Here is a 20,410-nt window from a genome sequence, read left to right on the forward strand (position 1 = left end):
GGAGGTAGTATTACCACTTTACGAGTACTACTACTATATAGTATGTACCAGTGGCGTATCCAGGAATTTGAAAGTGTAGGTTCGGATTCGTTAAAAAATACTCCGTAAGATATAGGTCTTTCGATTTTTTTTAATTGCAACGTTGGTGATTTCACACTTGCTATTGCACATTTTGTAACTTAAACATCTTAAGTTATAATTTTGTAAAAAATTAGAAATAATTGATAACATAAAAATATTTTTCGAGATGAATCTAACAAGATCCACTAGGCTATAAATATATTTTTTCCAACATATAAATTACAAAAAAACGATCAAAATAGTGTATAATTGTTGCAATTAAAAAGAAACGTAGGTACTAACCACGTGTATAGCCACATGCACTCAGCAAGTCATCAACCAAGTCAACTTTAGATACATGGTTGATGACGTGAAGTTGTTGTTGATTAAAGTCTCCATATGGTGGATGTAAAATCCAAGAATAATCTTTAAATCCGCATCTTTTGTAATTAGGCTACAAGACATAAATAATCTTTACTAAAACAACATATTAAAATAATGAACGCACCATTCTAATAAGTAAATAAAAGTTAAGAGAATGCATAGAGTAAATGGCAAACTTGTTACAATAGCGCCTTGATTTTAGTTAATGTACATCGCAACATGTGTTGGTGATAAATTAGAGAGGAATAGAAAATAATTGGAATCGAATTGCTTGCCTTCTCACTCATCACATTGGAAAATATATAGGAGATACAAATCCTAGACCTAGTATCACAAGATATCTTAGGATCTTAGGAAAATAACTAAATCAGAAAAGATATTATATGGAAATATTCTATCATATCAAACTAATATACTATCATATCTCAATACCCCCCCTCAAGTTGGAGCGCTCGGATCGTAAGTGCCCAACTTGGAAAGAAGACAATCAAACTGTGCTTTCCCAAGTGCTTTTGTAAAAATATCCGCAAGCTGTGAAGAAGTCGGAACATGAGATGTAGTTATCCACCCCTCAGTAATTGCATCACGAACAAAGTGACAATCAATCTCAGTATGCTTTGTCCGTTCATGAAAAACTGGATTCTTTGCAATGTGCAAAGCTGCTTCATTATCACAAAATAACTTAATTGCCTTTGGATGTTGTATCCCAAGACTCAATAACAAAGCCTTAACCCATTTTAGCTCTTTAGAGCACGAAGACATGGATCTATACTCGGCCTCCGAAGAAGAGAAAGAAACAGTTGGTTGCTTCTTAGTTTTCCATGAAATAGGAGATTTTCCAAGGAAAACTAACCAACCAGATAAAGAACGTCGAGTCAGAGGACAAGCACCCCAATCGGAATCACACCAACCCTGCAGATTTAAATCACAATCAGAGCTCAATAAAATACCTTGTCCGGGAGTCCCTTTCAAGTATCGAACCACCCTCATTGCAGCATCCCAGTGTTCACTACGAGGTTGCTGCATAAACTGAGACAAAATATGAACCGAATACGCCAAGTCAGAGCGTGTGACAGTAAGATAAATCAGACGACCAACAAGCCGTCTATAAGACTCTGGATCAGAAAGAAATTCGCCGGTGGCCAATCCCAATTTGTGATTTTGCTCCATGGGAAAACCACTAGGCTTTGCGCCTAATAAACCTGTCTCAGAAATAATGTCCAGAGTATATTTTCGCTGACATAAAAATAAACCTGCAGAGCTACGAGCCACTTCAATCCCCAAAAAATATTTCAAAGGACCTAGATCCTTCATCTTAAAACAGTCACACAAATAGGCCTTAAAAACAGTCAATGCAGCGGAATCGTTCCCAGAAATAATCAAATCATCAACATACACTAAAACTGTAATCTGAGTATCAAGAGTAGTATGAGTGAACAAAGAATAATCAGAGTAAGATTGTTTGAAACCATACTGTTTTAAGGCTGTGGTAAGTTTAGCAAACCAACATCGAGGTGCTTGCTTCAAACCATAGAGTGACTTCCTCAATCTGCAAACCAATGAAGGATCCGAACTCTGAAAACCGGGTGGTAACTTCATGTAGACTTCTTCATCTAAGTCACCATGAAGAAATGCATTGTGAACGTCCATTTGATGAATTTCCCAATTCTTGGCGGCCGCAATAGCAAGAACAGTACGAACCGTTGTCATCTTAACAACCGGAGCAAATGTCTCATCATAATGTACACCTTCTTTCTGATGGTTCCCATATACCACCAAACGAGATTTTAGGCGCTCAACTTCACCATTAGCAAGAAACTTGGTCTTATAGACCCATTGACTCCCTAGAGCCTTTTTACCCGGGGGAAGAGGCTCCAAAGTCCAAGTACCATTGTTCTCTAAAGCTCGAATTTCTTCACTCATGGACTTACGCCATCCTTCATATTGCATAGCTTCTTTAAAGGTTGTCGGATCTTTAGTTTGAACAACAGCTGAAATAAACTTCCGATAATTCACAGAAAATTTGTCACAATGTATATAGTGTGCTAAAGGATAAGGAGTACCTGAAGACTGATTGGATGGCGGAGACGGACTTTTAGCAAAAACTGTGTGAGTTACAAAATCTCGAAGTAAAACTGAGCGGTATTTTTCACGGAAACCACGACCTAAGTTCTGTTCATCTCGTTGTACCGTAGGGGGAAGCTGCCCAGCAGTGGCAGCCTCGGCCTGCTGCTCGGTGTGCTGCTGGGCAGTGGCAGCTTGCTGCTGCTCTGTGTGCTGCTGGGCAGTGGCAGCATGCTGCTGCTCGGTGTGCTGCTGGACAGTGGCAGCATGCTGCTGCTCGGTGTGCTGGGCAGTGGCAGCATGCTGCTGCTCGGTGTGCTGCTGGGCAGTGAACTCCGCAGCCCACCTGCGGCCAGCAACATTTTGCCGCAAGGTGGCTGCGGAGTGGTCTGCCTCCGTGTTATCATGAAGTAAAGGCACTTCATGTGCTTCCTTATTAATTAGTGCACGACCAATGTCAACTTCATTAGCAGCCAAATCATCACTCAAATCATATTCAGCGAAATCCATATGAATAATATCCTCCGCATCACTCATAGGAGTATCAATATTAACAACTTCCGGGCAACTATAAGGGAACACATCTTCAACAAATTTCACATCACGAGAGACAAAAAATTCTTTTGTTTCAAGATCAAATAGCTTCCTCCCCTTTTTACCGAAGGGATACCCCATAAAAACACATTTACGACTCCTACTAGCAAACTTATCCCCCCTCGTCTTTTGATTGTGTGCAAAACACAAACAACCAAAAGTACGAATAGCACCAAAAGATGGAGGTTTATTAAAGAGTATTTCGAAAGGAGTTTTATTTTGAAGAAGAGGAGTAGGAGTTCGATTAATCAAGTGAGCCGCGGCTAAAACGCACTCACCCCAAAAATAGATAGGTAGTTTGGCTTGGAATCTCAAGGCTCTACCAACATTTAGAATGTGTTTGTGTTTTCTCTCTACTCTCCCGTTTTGTTGAGGAGTCCCTACACACGAGGTTTGAAACAAAATACCAGTTGCAACAAAATAATCCTTCAAACAATTAAATTCTGTTCCATTATCACTTTGCACAATTTTAATTGTTTGGTTAAATTGCCTATCGACCATAGCAACAAACGCCATAAACATCTGAAAAACTTCTGTCTTGTCAAGCATCAAATAAATCCAAACAGCCCGGGAATAATCATCAACAATAGTCAAAAAATAACGAGCACCACACGATGAAACATGTTTATATGGGCCCCACAAATCACAATGTATTTTTTCAAAAATTCGAGTAGAATTATTTTCACTTAGAGGAAATTTGTCTCTAGGTTGTTGAGCACGAAAACATACTTCACACCCCTTAGATAAACCACTTTTATTATTGCTAATATGAGGAAGCAACTTAATTACTTTCTCTGAAGGATGACCCATTCTTCTGTGCCAGAGCTCTAATTCTGATGTAGCTTCAACCACAGACACACGTTGCACAGTATCCAGTTTGCTAAAATAATATAGTCCGTCTCGCCGAAGTCCCGTTCCAATCAGTTGCTTCAGTCGGTCCTGTATAGCACACATAAATGAGTTAAATTGGACAACAACATTTAATTGATCACTAAGTTGAGTAACAGAGATTAAATTGCAATGAAGATGAGGCACAAAAAGAACTCCAGTGATTGTGATTTTATCGGAAAAACAAACGGAACCCTCCAAGGTAGCAAATACACGTTCACCGTTCGGTAAGCCAACCGGACATTCAATGATGTGTGTGTCAAACAACCATGAACTATTACCGGTAACATGATGGGTTGCTCCGGTATCGATAATCCAACAAGAATCATCAAATTTATCATTATTACTCACAAAACCCGAAAGCTCCTTCGAGGGTTCGGTGATGAAATTTAATTGCAGATTTGAAGTCTGCTCCATGGTGAAAAAAAAAAAATCAACCTGCTCTTGATACCATGATAAATTAGAGAGGAATAGAAAATAATTGGAATCGAATTGCTTGCCTTCTCACTCATCAAATTGGAAAATATATAGGAGATACAAATCCTAGACCTAGTATCACAAGATATCTTAGGATCTTAGGAAAATAACTAAATTAGAAAAGATATTATATGGAAATATTCTATCATATCAAACTAATATACTATCATATCTCAATAGTTGGGTTAGCTCATGAATTAAGGTGACTCTAACCTATCTTATATATACTTATATATTAAAAAGCGTTTTTAAAAATATTTATGTTCCATGCATATCTACACTAATATTGTGCTACATCAGTATTTAATTACGCCACATCACCACTAGCATTGTAGCAATGGTTCCATGTCATTATTGAAAAAAAAATCCCACGAGATTCAAACATATGAGGTCACATTCTTACTATCTTAGCCAATAGTAATTCATGTCATTTATACACACATAAATTGATATATGTTTAAGTAAACACATAAGAAGGATTTAAAAAAATATATATTTATATAGCGTAGAGAAAAATTCACAAAAACGAATAGATTCAACAAAATTAAGACAATGTTAAGTCTTTTTTTTACCACATTATGTCATTATATATATTTAAAAGCAATAACCCGGTGCAACGCCTGGGCTACATACTAGTTAGATATAATTAATCGAACCAATAATTTATCAATTGTAAGACAATACATTAAAATATTTAAGTATATTTTTTGTCAATTATGAATGAATTTTGGTGGTAGAAGAACCCATATCGTAAACCATCTCCTTTTTTTTAAGGATCTCTTGAGTGGATTTATCAAATTTGAATTATTAAGAACATGAATTATTTAATTTTTTTCGTTTCGCTATTATATTGAACTCATTACAAAATTATACTACTTGCTTAGCTTTACTCTTTTCGTATACATAGTACATAAGGATCGAATATAACCTGGCAATTTTGCTTAGCTTTACTCGATGAAATTTGTACTCATTAAAGTCCAAATGTCCAAAAGGCTGTTAGCCTAGCAATTGTAGCTTAATTACTCAGAGCAACTAATACAATCACTAGTAGAAAAATACAAATGGTCACCGATTTTCAAAAATTCACACCTAAAATGTAAGCACGGACTTAAAAAAAAAAAAAAAAAAAAAAAAAAAAAAAAAATTAAATCGGCTTAAAAAGGCACTAGTTTTAGCCTCTCCCTTAGTTTATTTAAGTCTTTTAAAGGGAAAATCACAACCCTCTTGGCTTATACTTCGAGGTTCCAATAATTTACAACAAGGATCCCAAAACATATTTTATGTGTTAAATATCTATAATTGTATAAGAGTAAAATTTATAAAAAAAAATTGATATTGTGTGTATTTTATAAGACAAATCTAACAAGATTTCACATGATTATATTTTACTAAATGTATAAATCAATTATATGGTCACACACAAGAGTGATGAGTGATGAATAATGTAAAAGTTCTACTTCCTCCGTTCTTTTTTTCTTGCACCATGAGGGGTTTTACGCTTATCAATGCATTACTTTGGCTATTAATATCTTTAATTATACTTTTGTAAAAATTACAAAAAATTGATATTTAAAAAATAGATTTCGAGACGAATCTAACTAGATCTCACATGACTATGTTTTTCTTAGAGAATAAATCACAAAAGATAGTCAAACAAGATTAAATAAATAGTGTAAAAGTCCTTTTGCTACAATAAAGGAAAAATGGAGGAAGTATTATAATTTAGGTCCAAGTGTAAAGAGTCCATGAAGTAATTTTTGAGCTGGATGTTGGGCTGCTAAATAATTATTGGGGTTTCGGCTTATTAGGCTATCATTATTCAAATGGGCCTACTGGGATGGGCAGCAACCATAATTTTAATAGCACGTGGCCGTAGTTTACGGGTTTTGGTGCGTACGAGGAGGAAGATACAAAACATCGTTGCATACGTGTAGCGGTGTAGGAATAGCCGAATAGGAGAAAAGAAAAACATAATGACACACGCCTGTGTGATTTTGTAATTTTGTTCTATTTGCCATTGTCATTTTGTCACGATTTATAGTTTGTATAATTGCCTTAAAAAAATTTAGGGGTGTTGTGTATAGTATACTCATAAATATTTTGTTCTTAATTTTATGATTATTTTTTATTTAATCATTAAATAAAGAGAAAAAAATGAATATTGAGTTAGTTAGGTATACGGCATATTTGGAAATATATAACAATTTCTCTTGTAATATGGAGTATTCTATTATTTTTACAATTATCTTTCCATTTGAAATATTAGCAGTGATTTTTTTTTTCTTTTTTGTTTTTTTGATGGGAATGTTGACAGTAATACAAGGATGGAGGGGAGAGGAACAAGGGAGGACAGTTGTCCCCTGACACCCCCCCCCCCCAAAAAAAATCAGATTTTTTCTTTAAAAAAAACATTTTAATTGCTTTTATTATTATTATTATTATTATTATTATTATTATTATTATTATTATTATTATTATTATTTATTTCTTTGTTTTTCTAACTTGTACTTATATTAAGAATCTACGAAGTATTTTGTAAACATCATTGTTAATTAAATACTTCATAGAGTTCATACTATATTTTCTACCATAATCATACAAAGTAATTTCTAATTGTTTGAATGATAATGTTTTATATGTGTATATTGAATTATTATTACTTGAGGTTTTTTTTTTTTTTTTTTTAATTATTGAAATTTAAATACCAGACTTGAATTGAATATTATAGAAAATTGTTATTCTTGTTAGAATATTAAGGTTTTTCAATTGTTAACTTATTAATTATTTAAGTTGTTTGATAATTTGATGGTAAAATATGGTAATTGAATAATTGACTCATGACAGGTCATATGATTTACCTAATTCAAATTCGTGTAAGACAACATGAAACAACCTGACCTTCGTAAATTCTTGTTAAAAAGATTGAAATCTCAAGGAAATCGTCATTTTTTAGACTACTTAACTATTTACATGTCAAGTATTTAACAACATGAACTTCGGCTATTTAAATATCTTTGTGTCAAGTTTTTTTTTTCCTTACATTGTTGCCACATTATGCGGTGACTTTCATTTGTCGCCCCGGTTTGAGATTCATGGTCCCGCCACTGCTGCGACACTATTCTATTTTTTAAAAAAATATTGACACTATTTTTACACTATCATCATTCATAAGATGAGAGAATCTTCTAAATTACTCTCAATATTTAAAACAGTAATAATTACTTCGTATGTTGGGTCTTATTTAATTTGTCTCACTAAGTAGTTTAGTAATAATATTCAGTTGTTATTAATTTTTTTTTTCAAAATTACAATTATGTAACTATCTGTATATGGTCATTGGTCATCAAAGTAATGATAATTGACAAACTTGTATGATTAAAACGGGAAGATTATTGTGTGACGAAGGGATCATCAAATTTTGTAGTACACTGGTATAAAAAAATATTAGTGATAGAGATTATATATATGCATTGACAAATGTAAAATGAGAAGACTACTTAATTACATAATGGTGTACAAAGAAGAAAGATTGAACTTGACCAAGACTTACGAGTCTTGGACTAGATTAAGGAGTTAAGAGTAGTTGATACGTCTCCTACAAAAAAGAATAAGGTTTTTTTTTTTCTTTTTTTTTTTTTAAAAAAAAAAACAAACGAAATGAATAAGTTAATAATAGTGTTTAGCCGTTTTTACTTTTTTGGAGTGAGAATTCAAAGTATTGAAATTTTAAATAGACTTATAATACCATGTGACGCGTGAAAATAGTTAAAATGTCGTATATATATAATTGATGACCCAATTAATTTATTAACGCATGCATGTTTAAATCATGAAAGGGAGTTTCGAAACACCTTCTTCATCGTCTAAGCATCAGCCGCAAAGAGATAGTAGTAATGCTACTAAGAGAAAAAGTAGTAGATCTCAATTCAATCAGCTTTGCTCCAATCTCACTTCTATCATTCCTCCTCAACACTTTCATAATTCATTGGTATGTATATGATCGATTTCGGGTCGTATATATTACTGTATATTTAATTTCTTATAAGTAGTATGCTATTTCATGCTTGATTTTGTGCTACATATATGAATAGCTTAGGTTCTTTTAAATAGATGCAACTATATATTATACAGTAGATTAAATTCAATAGTATCCCATATTTTAACTTTGCTTGGTCGTCTATACTGGTACAAACTGCCTTGAAACACCGCGAAGTTGATCGAGTTATAAGTAAGGATCGATAGATGTAATTTAATAGTTCTTCAGATCTAGGTCTTCCTCAAGTAATTGAAGATGGTTTAAATGAGTTGTCTAGCTTTCACATGTTTTTAGGTTTATTTTCAAGTCAAGTCAAAGTTTTAGCTAGGGTTATTAACTATATTAATTAGGGAAATTTAGGTTTTCTTTATTTCTCTCTTGAGGCATAAATTAAATAGCCGGAGGCACTGTAATTCTGTTTTTTTTTTTTTTTCTTCATTAATTTGGAGCTATAAGCTTTTTTTGTATCCTCTATAAGATTCAAGAGAGTTATGGTCAATATATAATGCGTGATTATAAAAATCTTTATACATCTTTGTTTACCTAGGATAACCTAACTATTATTTGCATTGATCTTTCAATTTTTTTTCTACTTTTCATTTAATCTTGGATTATTCCTTTTTTTTTTTTTTTTTTTTTTTTTTGACGCAATCTTGGATTATTCCTAGTTATTAAATTGTGAGTTATAAAGATCATATTAATTGATCGATGAGTTAAGTACATAGACCACTTCATCAAGTGTTGCTGTGTAAAACCTAGTAAGGTGAATGCACCGTAGACGCCTAGATTATCTTGTTTCTAAATTCTAAGTACATATACTATAATCTAATAATCTTTTTTTAGAGGTTGAAGCAAATGAACCAACTAGCCCTAGCTGTTAGAACTTCAATTCTTAGACTAGCCAGATTAGAGATCTGAGTTGTAGGTAATATTAAGAAGTTAAAATTGGTAACATATATTTGTGTTAGAGATCTGGTTAATTAGGCCTTGTTTAGTTCACCTTATTTTTACTTATTTCAGAAAAAATAAGTTCAGATCAGATCAGATAAAAAAAAAATTTAGATCAGATCAGAAAAAATAAGTTCAAATCAAATCATCGTTTGATGTGCAGCTTTTTATCGCTAAATATCTTTAATTCGGTAATTAAAAAAATTGTGAAAAATTTCATATTAATAAAATACACATTATTACGAATCTAACAAGATCCCACTTGATATATTTTTTCCTTATAGATTGTCGTACATTTAAGGTCAAAATTTAGTCAACTTAGACAATCAGATCAGATCAGACCAAATCAGATAAAGCAAAAATAAAATGAACCAAACAAGCCATTAGTTGATCTTATCTTTCAAGAAATTATACCCTATAAATATATTATGTACTCCTTCAATCCCTTAATACAAACCTTCTTTTGGTTTTTGTGCGGGAATTAAGAAAGTTGTAAAAACTTTAAAAGTAATGATTAAAAGTACATATTTGCATGTGGAGTTAGAAAGAGATAGAGAGAAAGTGTTGGAAATTATTAAAGTTGTAAAAACTTTAAAAGTAATGATTAAAAGTACATATTTGCATGTGGAGTTAGAAAGTACATAACAAGTAGTTGGGAATAATTGAAGAGGTAGAGAGAGAAAGTGTTGGAAATTGATGTTAATAGTACAAAAAAGTAAAGGAAACAAAATAACAACTCATCAAAAAGAGGGGAGCTTTTCAAAAAAGCTTTTCAAAAAAAAAAAACTCATCAAAAAGAGGGTAATTGTGTCAAAAAATACAACCTTTAAATAGAAAGAGACATTATATTTTGGTTTACCAAAAAGGAAATAAGGCTTTGTATTAAGGGAATGAGGGAATATTGTTCTTGAAATCATGAGACTTTTATGCTGCAATTCTTAAGATCGTGCTTAACATGTATGTCTCCGGTGTACACTGTACACACCAACTTGTGTTGTAATATATATACGAATTGAAGTAGAGGAGATGAAAGTTGTTTATATACTTGTGAATGTTGTTAACTAATAAATGATTTTGCGGATTTGATTTCAGGACTAAGGAAAACCTTTTTCCACGCACCTTGTATTATTGTTTCATTTCAATATTTCTATATTTTGACTTATTTTTCTCAAATAATAAAGTGTATTTCTATATTTTGGTATAAAATAGTATCATCAATATTATATTTTTTTTATTTATCCAATTTAATTTGTAGTTTCCTTTTTATTATTTTTTTTTTTATTTATAATTTGTATGGTAAATATTTTTAAAAAACTATCTGTGTCCATATTATTATAATGTCAAAAAATGACCCGATTATATTGTTTTATCATTAAAATACTATGATATATAGTTATTATATTTCAAACAACCACTATGGTAAACTAAATTTTGTTGTGTAGGATACACTATCTCAAGCTGATCAGATAGAACAAGCAACAAATTACATAGTGGAGTTGAGAGAAAGAGTAGAGAACTTAAACAAGAGAAGAGATCAATTAATGGTTAATCAAGAAGGAACATCTAATACGACCGAAAACATAAGTTCTAATGATATGATGATGATGACAAATAATCCTGGCTTATTACCCATCAGTATTGAAGTGAAAGAATTGGGTAGTGTTATAGAGGTGCAACTTGTGGTGCAACGAGACCGCAAAATCAAGTTACATAAAGTGATTAGGGTTCTTGAGGAAGAAGGGGCTGAAGTTGTCAATGTTACCTTCTCAACTTCTGGGAACTATGTCTTCCACACTCTCCATGCTAGGGTAACTTTATCTTTTATTTATATATATATATATATATATATATAGAGAGAGAGAGAGAGAGAGAGAGAGAGAGAGCGGAAGACTCATGTAAGAACCCTCCTCTATATAAGACCCCAATCTTATATAAGAATCAATCTCAGCCCTTTATTAGTTTTGATCTAACCATCTAAAATGATCCTTTAATAATGGCATTTCTGTAATTTTGAGGAGTTCATATTTAAAACATTGAAAAAAAATTTAGAACATAGGAAAAAATTAGAACATAAGCAGAAAAAATTTAGAACATAAGAAAAAAAAATTTCGAACATAGCAAAGCTTTAGATCATAAGCAAACTAAAATTTAGAACATAAGAAAAATAATTTAGAACATAAGTTGAAAAAATAATTGATAGCATAGGAAATAAATTTATAACATAAGCTGAAAAAATAATTTAGAGCATAGGAAAAAATTTAGAATATAAGCTGAAAAAAAAATTAGAACATTTGAACAAATTTAGAACATAAGCTAAAAAAAAGTTTAGAACATAGGAAATAATTTGGCATATAAGTAGAAAAAAATTACAATAAGATATTAGAAAAACTTTAGAACATAAGCAGAAAAAAAATTTAGAACATAGGAAAAAGTTTAAAACATATGGTGTTCTTACATAACAAAGGTTTCTTTTATAATATATATATATATATATATATATATATATATATATATATATATATATATATATATATATATATATATATATATATATATATATATATATATATATATATATATATATTTGTTATTATGGGTGTGACAACAAAGAACATTGCTTAGAAAGTTAGGATAAAGTAACACAAGGATTTTTCTTAATGTGCAGGCTCGGAGTTCAAGGATTGGAGTAGAGACTTCTAGAGTGCAGGAAAGATTGCAAGAACTTATTTGATCTTGTACAACTTCAGTTTCATGTGCTTTTTTTTTTTTTTTTTTTTTTTTGAAATAAATGTACTTATTGTTTAATAAGATTAATTTTAAGGGTATTTAATGGTTATAAGTTTGTACCATTTCCGAAAAGATAATGTTAACTGATATTTTTAGGTGTATAAACGTTTGCACACTATTGTTAAGATTTTTTTTTTTTTAAAAAAACAATTAACATTAATGAAAGGAAATAGATAAATGTACATTTTAGAGAATATGATTGTGCAAATACTATTCATAATAGTTAAATTATTAAATCACATAAAAGAAAAGCTTAGAAACAATTAACATCATATTAATATGGGTATATAGGTAAACTAACATTTTTTAAGGATATAATTGACCTCACACTATTCATAAGTTTTTTTTTTATTAATTTTTTTTTAATTTTTTATTTATTATTATCATGCTTGACTTAAATAGTAAGTAAACTCTCTCCGTATTTTAGTAAGTATTACATATACTTTGACCGGCACATAGTTTTAGGCAATTTAATTATTGACTTAAATAAATAAGAGGTAATAAGTGGGGTAATCTATACTTCTATATAAAAAAGCATTACTAAAACGGAATACGTGCCACGTGGCACCCTTCATATGTATTAGATATATGCCACATCATCCATTGTACTATAAACATGTTTTAATGGCAATAAAAATGCTTATTACAAGATTTGAACACAAGACCAAAAAGAAATAAACTAATGTTCTAATTAACCATATTTTCTATCGTTTAATTATGTTTTATACTTGTCAATTAAAACATACTAAATACTTTGTATTAGACATCAATTTGAGAGCACTTATTTGGTTTCATAATTATTATTGCTCCCTTTATTTTAATTATATAGTTTATATTTTATAGGTCAAATAATATTTGTTGAGATTTAAAGTAAAACTCGGCGCATCGCTCGGGGTACACACTAGTTGAAGTATTAAAAATTTGTAAAAGAGAAATAGTGGGGTTAATATTTTATTGAAAAGTAATTAATGAGTGAGGAAAGAAATCCTTACCTTTTATTTATATCCTTAAAATATTTGTTTACTTATATGCCCTGTTGATATGATGTTAACTTTCACTAAGATTTTCCTTGTAAGATTTAGTGATTTAACTCTTATGTATAGTGTTTGGACAATTATACCCTCAAAAATATTTATTTACTTTTATTAATGTTAATTGCCTTTTTTTAAACCGTAAAATAGTTTGCGGATTTAGTGATTTAATTTAACTTGATCTTATGTATAGTGTTTGGAAAATTATACCCTCAAAAATAATTATTTAATTATTTTCTTTTATGAATGTTAATTGAATTTTTGACCCCATAAAATAGTATGCATATTTAGTGATTAATTATTTGCTTTTATGAATGTTAATTGCATTGTGAAACGAAGGGATTATTGTCAATATATTAGTATTTTAAAATATTGGTGACAGAGATTATATATGCATTGACAAACGTAAAATGATAAGAATTAATTACATAATGCAGTCCAAATAAGAAAAATAGATTGAGCTAGACCAGGACTACTTTAAATAGGGGAAAAAGATGCCCTCAATGATTCTTGTACAAAAATTTCATACCGGCGGGACAAATGAACATCATATAATTTTTACAAAAATATAGAAAAAAGATTATTGACATATATAGTTAGTTAAGTAGTATTCAATATCTTTTCTTATACAATTAAAAAAATGGATACTTGTCTTTGAGGAGAGTCATAGATTACTTAGTGGTTGTCAAGGTTATTTGAAAATATAAATTTTCCTCATAATATTTCTTTGATTTGTGGGATAATTCATTTTATTTACTCTTTTTTTCTCCAATCTTGAGGAAAAAGTTAAACATCATATATATCAATTCTTCCTCCTCCGGTGGTACTTATTGTTTTGGGTGTTTTTAATCCCTCGGGAGAGTTACGTCACTAAGACTGGTCAAGCGCGATCTGTACCTGCAAAACACGGAGACTCCGGTTGGTAGGAGCTCCGCCTCCGACGATCAAGTTAGAACGTGTTGGAGAATGTAAAAAGTGCGGAAAGGTAAAAGTGAGATCTTCTCATATTCCGAGATAAAGTGTTTTCTCTGATATGAGAGAATGTAGGGTAGGTTGTAATAAATGAACATGTCCCCAAAATGGGGGGAATCTCCCTATTTATAGGGTCATTGGTAAGCGTGCCCTTTCTTAGGACACTTTGACCTAATTCTGATAAACTGCGCCGCATTGCGGCTTTCTCGGGATTTGGGCCCTGAAGGCCGTCTTTTCTCCCAACCTTTAGGGGCGCTACGTGTCAAATGAGGATAGATCCAGTTTGGACTAATCCTGGGCTGACACGTGTCGCCTGCTGGTTGGTCCATGTGGCATGGGTAAAAATTACCGAAAACACTTATTGGTACTAGAATCACATACTTCCATATCACTTTTTGGAGTTTGTGGGGAAGTAAATGAAGAAGATCATTTTCTTCATTGGGATACCATTCTTGTAAACATGAATTGTCAAAGAGCGGGTAGTTTTGCCGTTGTCTTGGAATCATTCGAATTAAGTAAGCATTTGACATGTTGTAATTAAATTGAAAAATATAAACAAATAATTTAATTATCATAGTATACAATTCAAACAAAAATGTTAACAACTAAACAACCCTACCTTTTTAATAAAGTAATAATTTTTTTTTTGACGGAATAAAGTAATAAATTCTACGAGTATGATTTTATCTAAAACAAGTGTATGTGATTTAAATTTTAACAAAAGAACTCAAGTAATCCAAACTAATTCATACATAAATGATAAATATAAATCACCGCCCCTGTTTCAAAAAACCGCTCTTTCAAACAGCAGTCTCCCGACGGATCGTCGGCGATCGGAGAGGTTGGACTTGCTCCTCGATCGCCAGCGAACCCCCTCCCCCTTTCAAGCTCGCCAAGGCGTCATCGGAGGCTGTTAATTGAGCCAACGCTCCTAGCCATCCCTCGTACTCTCGGGTGGAGTCCTGACTGCGGTCTGCTGGGAACACTGCCGGCGGTGACTACGTGGTGCCTAGTCCTTTGCGGTAGCCACCTGAGTTCTGGTTTTCAAGGCACTCCGTTGGTACTTAAATATGATTCCCTCGTTTTTATCGTTTTCTTCTTAGTTTCTTTATTTCAGTCAGTTAACTATGGATTGCAAGCCTTTAATCGATGCTCTTATGGTCATGCATTTGAATGATGACTATGATGATACTGTTGTTAATTTCGCTCTTAATAATTATCCCCGTAATATCTATATTCAAGCTAAACGGTTGAAGGATGAGGGTAATGTATGTTTTAAGAATGGTGAGGTTGTTTCTGCCGGTGCAAAGTACGATAGAGGCCTAAAATTTCTTTGCTTTGGTTTACCAAGTAATGTGGATGATAGTGTTATGCTCTAGAATCTAGCAATTGTCTTGGAATTGAATCTTACAGCTTGTGCCCTTAAGGTCCATGACTATAATCAAACTAAGGAGTTTTGCTCCTTAGTCTTAAAGTTTGATGGTAGCAATGTTAAATCTCTTTATAGAAGGGCCTTAGCAGAGATTAGACTTTACCAATTGGAAGAGGCGTATGAAGATCTTGGCAAGGCAGCCAAGATAGAGCCAAATAATAAGGATATTCTCCGCGAGTTGGAGAGGTTGACGAGACTACGTGGTCAAGCTAGCAAACTCAATGGTAAGAGGGGTGCCGAGAATTCCGTCCTCACTCACTGTACTCACACTAAAAAGGGAAAGGCCATTGAACCCCATGTTAGCCTTGTGTGCAACCCGTCATCTCATAGTGAGGATCAAAGCGGTGTTACTAGCTGCCTACCCACCTCAAATCAGGCTAGTAAAATGGAAGTAGAAATCACTATTCCAACCCACAACTCTTATGCCCCTTTGGAAGATAAGGAAGAAACCTCTCCCCGCCCTACAATGAATTAAGAAGCAAGACACTCAAATGAAAAGGATCGTGAGAACTTTCACTACTTCTCCAATAGAATGAAAAGAAACCAATCCCTTAAACCATCCACCTTGTCTTACTCGCAACTCAAACAAGGGAAGACTTTGAATTTCTTGAACAAATCTGTTGACTTATGGATGATTGTACAAATGAAGGACAAGACTACTCGAGAGAGGCATCTCGAAAATCACAAGGCTACTGACTCACAAGGTCCTTATGCTTTGTGGATGCCATCTAGTTTGGTGCGTCTGGGTGAGAGGAGCAACGACAAAAAACACCAAAAGGAAAAGGTCATGCCTCCCCCTGACTTAAGAGTTGTCAACTATGATATTAGGCCTGGAAATCCCAGCCCTAACCGGAACGCGGACTTGAGTACAGAGGATGGGAGTGATGTGCCAGCGGAAGTTTTTACCCCCACTAACCTTGTGGAAGTGGAATCCGTAGGCTCAAATGAAGATGACCCAATGGCTCTTGAATCCGATGTAGTACAAGTTATTCCCATACTCACACACTCTACTTTCGAGTTCTCCGCCACAAAAAGGAAGTATGGAAGGCCTCATAAGTCAAGAACAAAGAATAGGAAAGGTAAATTCTTTTTCATGTATTGGCATTACAGGTCCAAGAAACGTAAAGGAGCAAGCCTTGGGCATTCGAAGACTATGATCTGTGATGAAGCTTGGGAACCCTCACATTTGCATTGTTTAGCATGTTTTGAAGATTGTACCCCCATCCCTCGTTTGTATCCTTGTATTAGTTCTGTTAAGAGAGTTAAACTCTCTCCTAGTCCTTATCTGTACGCTTTTGGTAGTCCCGAGTCTGTTGGGAGCTAGTCTCCTTTTTCTCCACTGTAAAAAAAAAAAAAAGAATGAAAAATATAAAAAAATAATGGTCAAACTTACAAATAGGGATTCAAACCAAAAAATAAAATAAAAATAAATAAATAATAAATAATAATAATAAATAAATAGGGGGACACACCCTCTCCCTGGCCCCCGCCCCTTGGACAAGATTAAGGAGTTAAGATTTGATACGTCTCCTAAAAAAAGAATAAATTAAGAAAATAGTGTTTGGACGTTTTTTCTTTTTTTGGTAAGAATTCAAAGTATCGAAATTTTAAATAAACATGAAATTCCATGTGACGCGTGAAAATAGTTAAAATGTCTTAATATCATATGTATATAAATTAATCACCCAGTTAATTAATTTATGCATGCATGTTTAAATCATGAAAAGGAGTTTCGAAACACCTTTTTCATCGTCTAAGCATCAGCCGCAAAGAAATAGTAGTAATGCTGCTAAGAGAAACAGCAGTAGATCTCAATTCAATCAGCTTTGCTCCAATCTCACTTCTATTATCCCTCCTCAACACTTTCATAATTCATTGGTATGTATATGATCGATTTCAATTCGAGTCGTATGTATTACTTTATATTTCTTACTAGTAATATGTTATTTCATGCTTGATTTTAACTTTGCTTGTCTCCTCTACTGGCACAAACTGCTACTACCTTGAAACACCGCGAAGTTGAGTTATAACTTATAAGCTAAGCATTGATGTATGTAATTTACTACTAGTTCTTCAGATTTAGGTCTTCCTTAATTATTTGAAGATGGTTTCAATATAATGAGTTATGTCTAGCTTACACATCCATGTACAAATGGATCGGGTCCTAGTATTTTTAGGTTTATTTTCAAGTCACTAGTTAAAGTTGTAGCTAGGGTTTTTGACTATTTTAGAGAAAATTAGGTTTTCTTTGTATTCCCTTTTGAGGTATAAATTAAAATAGCCGGAAGCACTCCGATCCAATCCATCTTTTTCATCATTTTTAAGCTATAAGCTTTTTAGTATCCTTTGTAAGATTCAATAGAGTTATGGTAATGTGTATATATAAAAATCTTCAGGCATTTTTGTTCGTTTACCTAGAATAATGTTTTACTTTTGTTCTTTATCTTTCAAATTTTTTTCTTCTTCTTTACATTCGATCTTGGGTGGTTAGCAATTTGTGATTTGTAATGATCATATTAATTGATCAATGAGTCGAGTGCACCGCCTTTCAAGTATTGTTGTGGCTAGTAAGGTAAATGCACCACAGCCACCAAGATTACCTTGATTCTAGGGCTGTACGCCAGATCAACAACATAAACACAATAATAATAATCTATTTTTCTATTTTTAGTGGTTGAAGCAATGCAAATGAAACCAACTTGCCCTAGCTTTTAGAACTTCAATTATTTGATCGACTAGCTAGATTAGCAGGTAAATCATGAATTTTAATTTAAGTGATATTAAAAAATTAAAATTGCAATATATTTGTTTTAGAGATTTGAGTTGATCTTATCTTTCAAGAAATTATAACCTATAAGTATACATGAGAATTCTAATTAACTATATTATCCACCTTCTGTTGTTTCATTTCAATATTTTGTTGGGTAGGATACACTATCTCAAGCAGATCAGATAGAACAAGCTACAAATTACATAGTGGAATTGAGAGAAAGAGTAGAGAACTTAAATCAGAGAAGAGATCAATTAATGATTAATCAAGAAGGAACATCTAATACCGAAAACTTAAGTTGTAATGATACAACGATGATGACAAATAATTCTGGCTTAATACCCACCAGTATTGAAGTGAAAGATTTGGGTAGTGTTATAGAGGTGCAACTTGTGGTGCAACGAGACTGCGAAATCAAGTTACATGAAGTGATTAGGGTTCTTGAGGAAGAAGGAGCTGAAGTTGTCAATGCTACTTTCTCAACTCATGGGAACTATGTCCTCCACACTCTCCATGCTAGGGTAACTTTATCTTTTTTTTTTTTAATATTATTATTTATGCTAAATTGTTATTATGGGCGAGACAACAAAGTAGAATGCAAAGTAGAATGCTTAGAAAGTTAGAATAAAGTAAATAATTAAATTGATATCCACATGAATAATATTTGTTGGCACTGTAGCACTCAGAGTTTTTCTTATTGTATGTACAGGCTCAGAGTTCAAGGATTGGAGTAGAGACTTCTAGAGTGCAGGAAAGATTGCAACAACTGATTTGATCTTGTAAAACTTGAGTTTCATCATGTACAATTTCCTTAAAAATAAGCGGAGATTGCAAAGACCGAAGGACCTTAAAAATAATCCTTAGAGCATCTATAATTGTTGTAAATAGGTCCTAGTTTACAATTTTCAAATAGTTGGAGCTAGTATCTCATCATCACATAACTCTACAAAGTTATTTAGTTTCACTATGCTTTAGCGGAACTTGATCTGGAATAAAATCTCCTGCTAATGTTTCCCTAAAAAAAAAAAAAAGGTTATGTAGTTTCACTACACACAAAGCATATGTGTTGTCCACTTTGAATGAATAAATTGTATTTCAATTCATATAGGTTGTTTCTATATTCACATTTAATTTTTTTTTATTATTTTTTTTTCCGCTAAAGGTAGCGACTTGACATTGTGAAGGTTGTAGCTTAAATTGATGTAGTTTAGGAATAATGATATGACAATCCAAAGCAATACAGGAAAAATTGATGTACTTTGGGAATAATGGTATGACAATCCACCTAAAAAAATTTCAGTACAATACATGGATGTAGAAGAGTTCCCATTGCAATAATGTGCCGCAAGTGAGTACTTGGTATTACATTTGTTAAAGTCTAGAAGAGAATTAAATTGCAACATGATATTTCTGCAAGATAAATTTTAAATTTTTATAAGGTTTAGTTTGATTTTACCGCCAAAAAATATTTAACCTTTTGAATTAACAATTTATTTTAATAATTTTTTTTAAATACTACTCAAAACCTTCCTAGAACAAGTTTTGACATAGAAATCCATGAGTGCATCTTTTTATTAAAAAAATGAAATCCAATGGAATTTTGAAGGGAAGTGTAAAGTGGTGATGAAATTTAGTTTTTTTTGTGGTAAAGGTGGTTAATTCAATAAACGGGTTATTTTTTGTGATAAAATTCAAAAAATCCTTTTTATAATCCCATTATTTTGTATAATCGAAATAATTTCCTTTATAATCCTTTTCATAATAATAGCAATACTTCTTTATTTAGTGAAGATCCACTATTATTTTTCTCTCCCACTAACCTCACTATCACAAATATTTTATTAGTTCTCTTTTCTACCAATCCTAACAAACCCCACCAACGAGCCTAAACTCCCCACCTAACCTAACTACAGCTCCCCTCTCCTTCACGAACAGCAGCGAACTACAACCTTGCTGTCATTCTCTCT

At 32.4% G+C, this 20,410-nt stretch overlaps 2 protein-coding genes across 2 annotated transcripts; both read left to right on the top strand.

Moving 5' to 3' along the window:
- Positions 1-8,296: 8,296 nt before the first annotated feature.
- Positions 8,297-12,420, top strand: LOC145566125 (transcription factor bHLH168-like). Its single transcript, XM_081625656.1, has 3 exons — positions 8,297-8,455; positions 10,894-11,259; positions 12,117-12,420. The coding sequence occupies exons 1-3, from the start codon at positions 8,297-8,299 to the stop codon at positions 12,180-12,182; spliced, it is 591 nt and encodes a 196-aa protein (XP_081481782.1). The 3' UTR covers positions 12,183-12,420.
- Positions 12,421-17,392: 4,972 nt separating this feature from the next.
- On the top strand, positions 17,393-19,288 carry LOC145566126 (transcription factor bHLH168-like). Its single transcript, XM_081625657.1, has 3 exons — positions 17,393-17,551; positions 18,602-18,964; positions 19,153-19,288. Exons 1-3 carry the CDS (start codon positions 17,393-17,395, stop codon positions 19,216-19,218), a joined length of 588 nt encoding a protein of 195 aa, XP_081481783.1. The 3' UTR covers positions 19,219-19,288.
- Positions 19,289-20,410: the final 1,122 nt, after the last annotated feature.

The sequence above is a fragment of the Chenopodium album genome, chromosome 11, assembly GCF_948465745.1.
Source record: "Chenopodium album chromosome 11, dcCheAlbu1.1, whole genome shotgun sequence".
Classification (NCBI taxonomy): Eukaryota; Viridiplantae; Streptophyta; class Magnoliopsida; order Caryophyllales; family Amaranthaceae; genus Chenopodium; species Chenopodium album.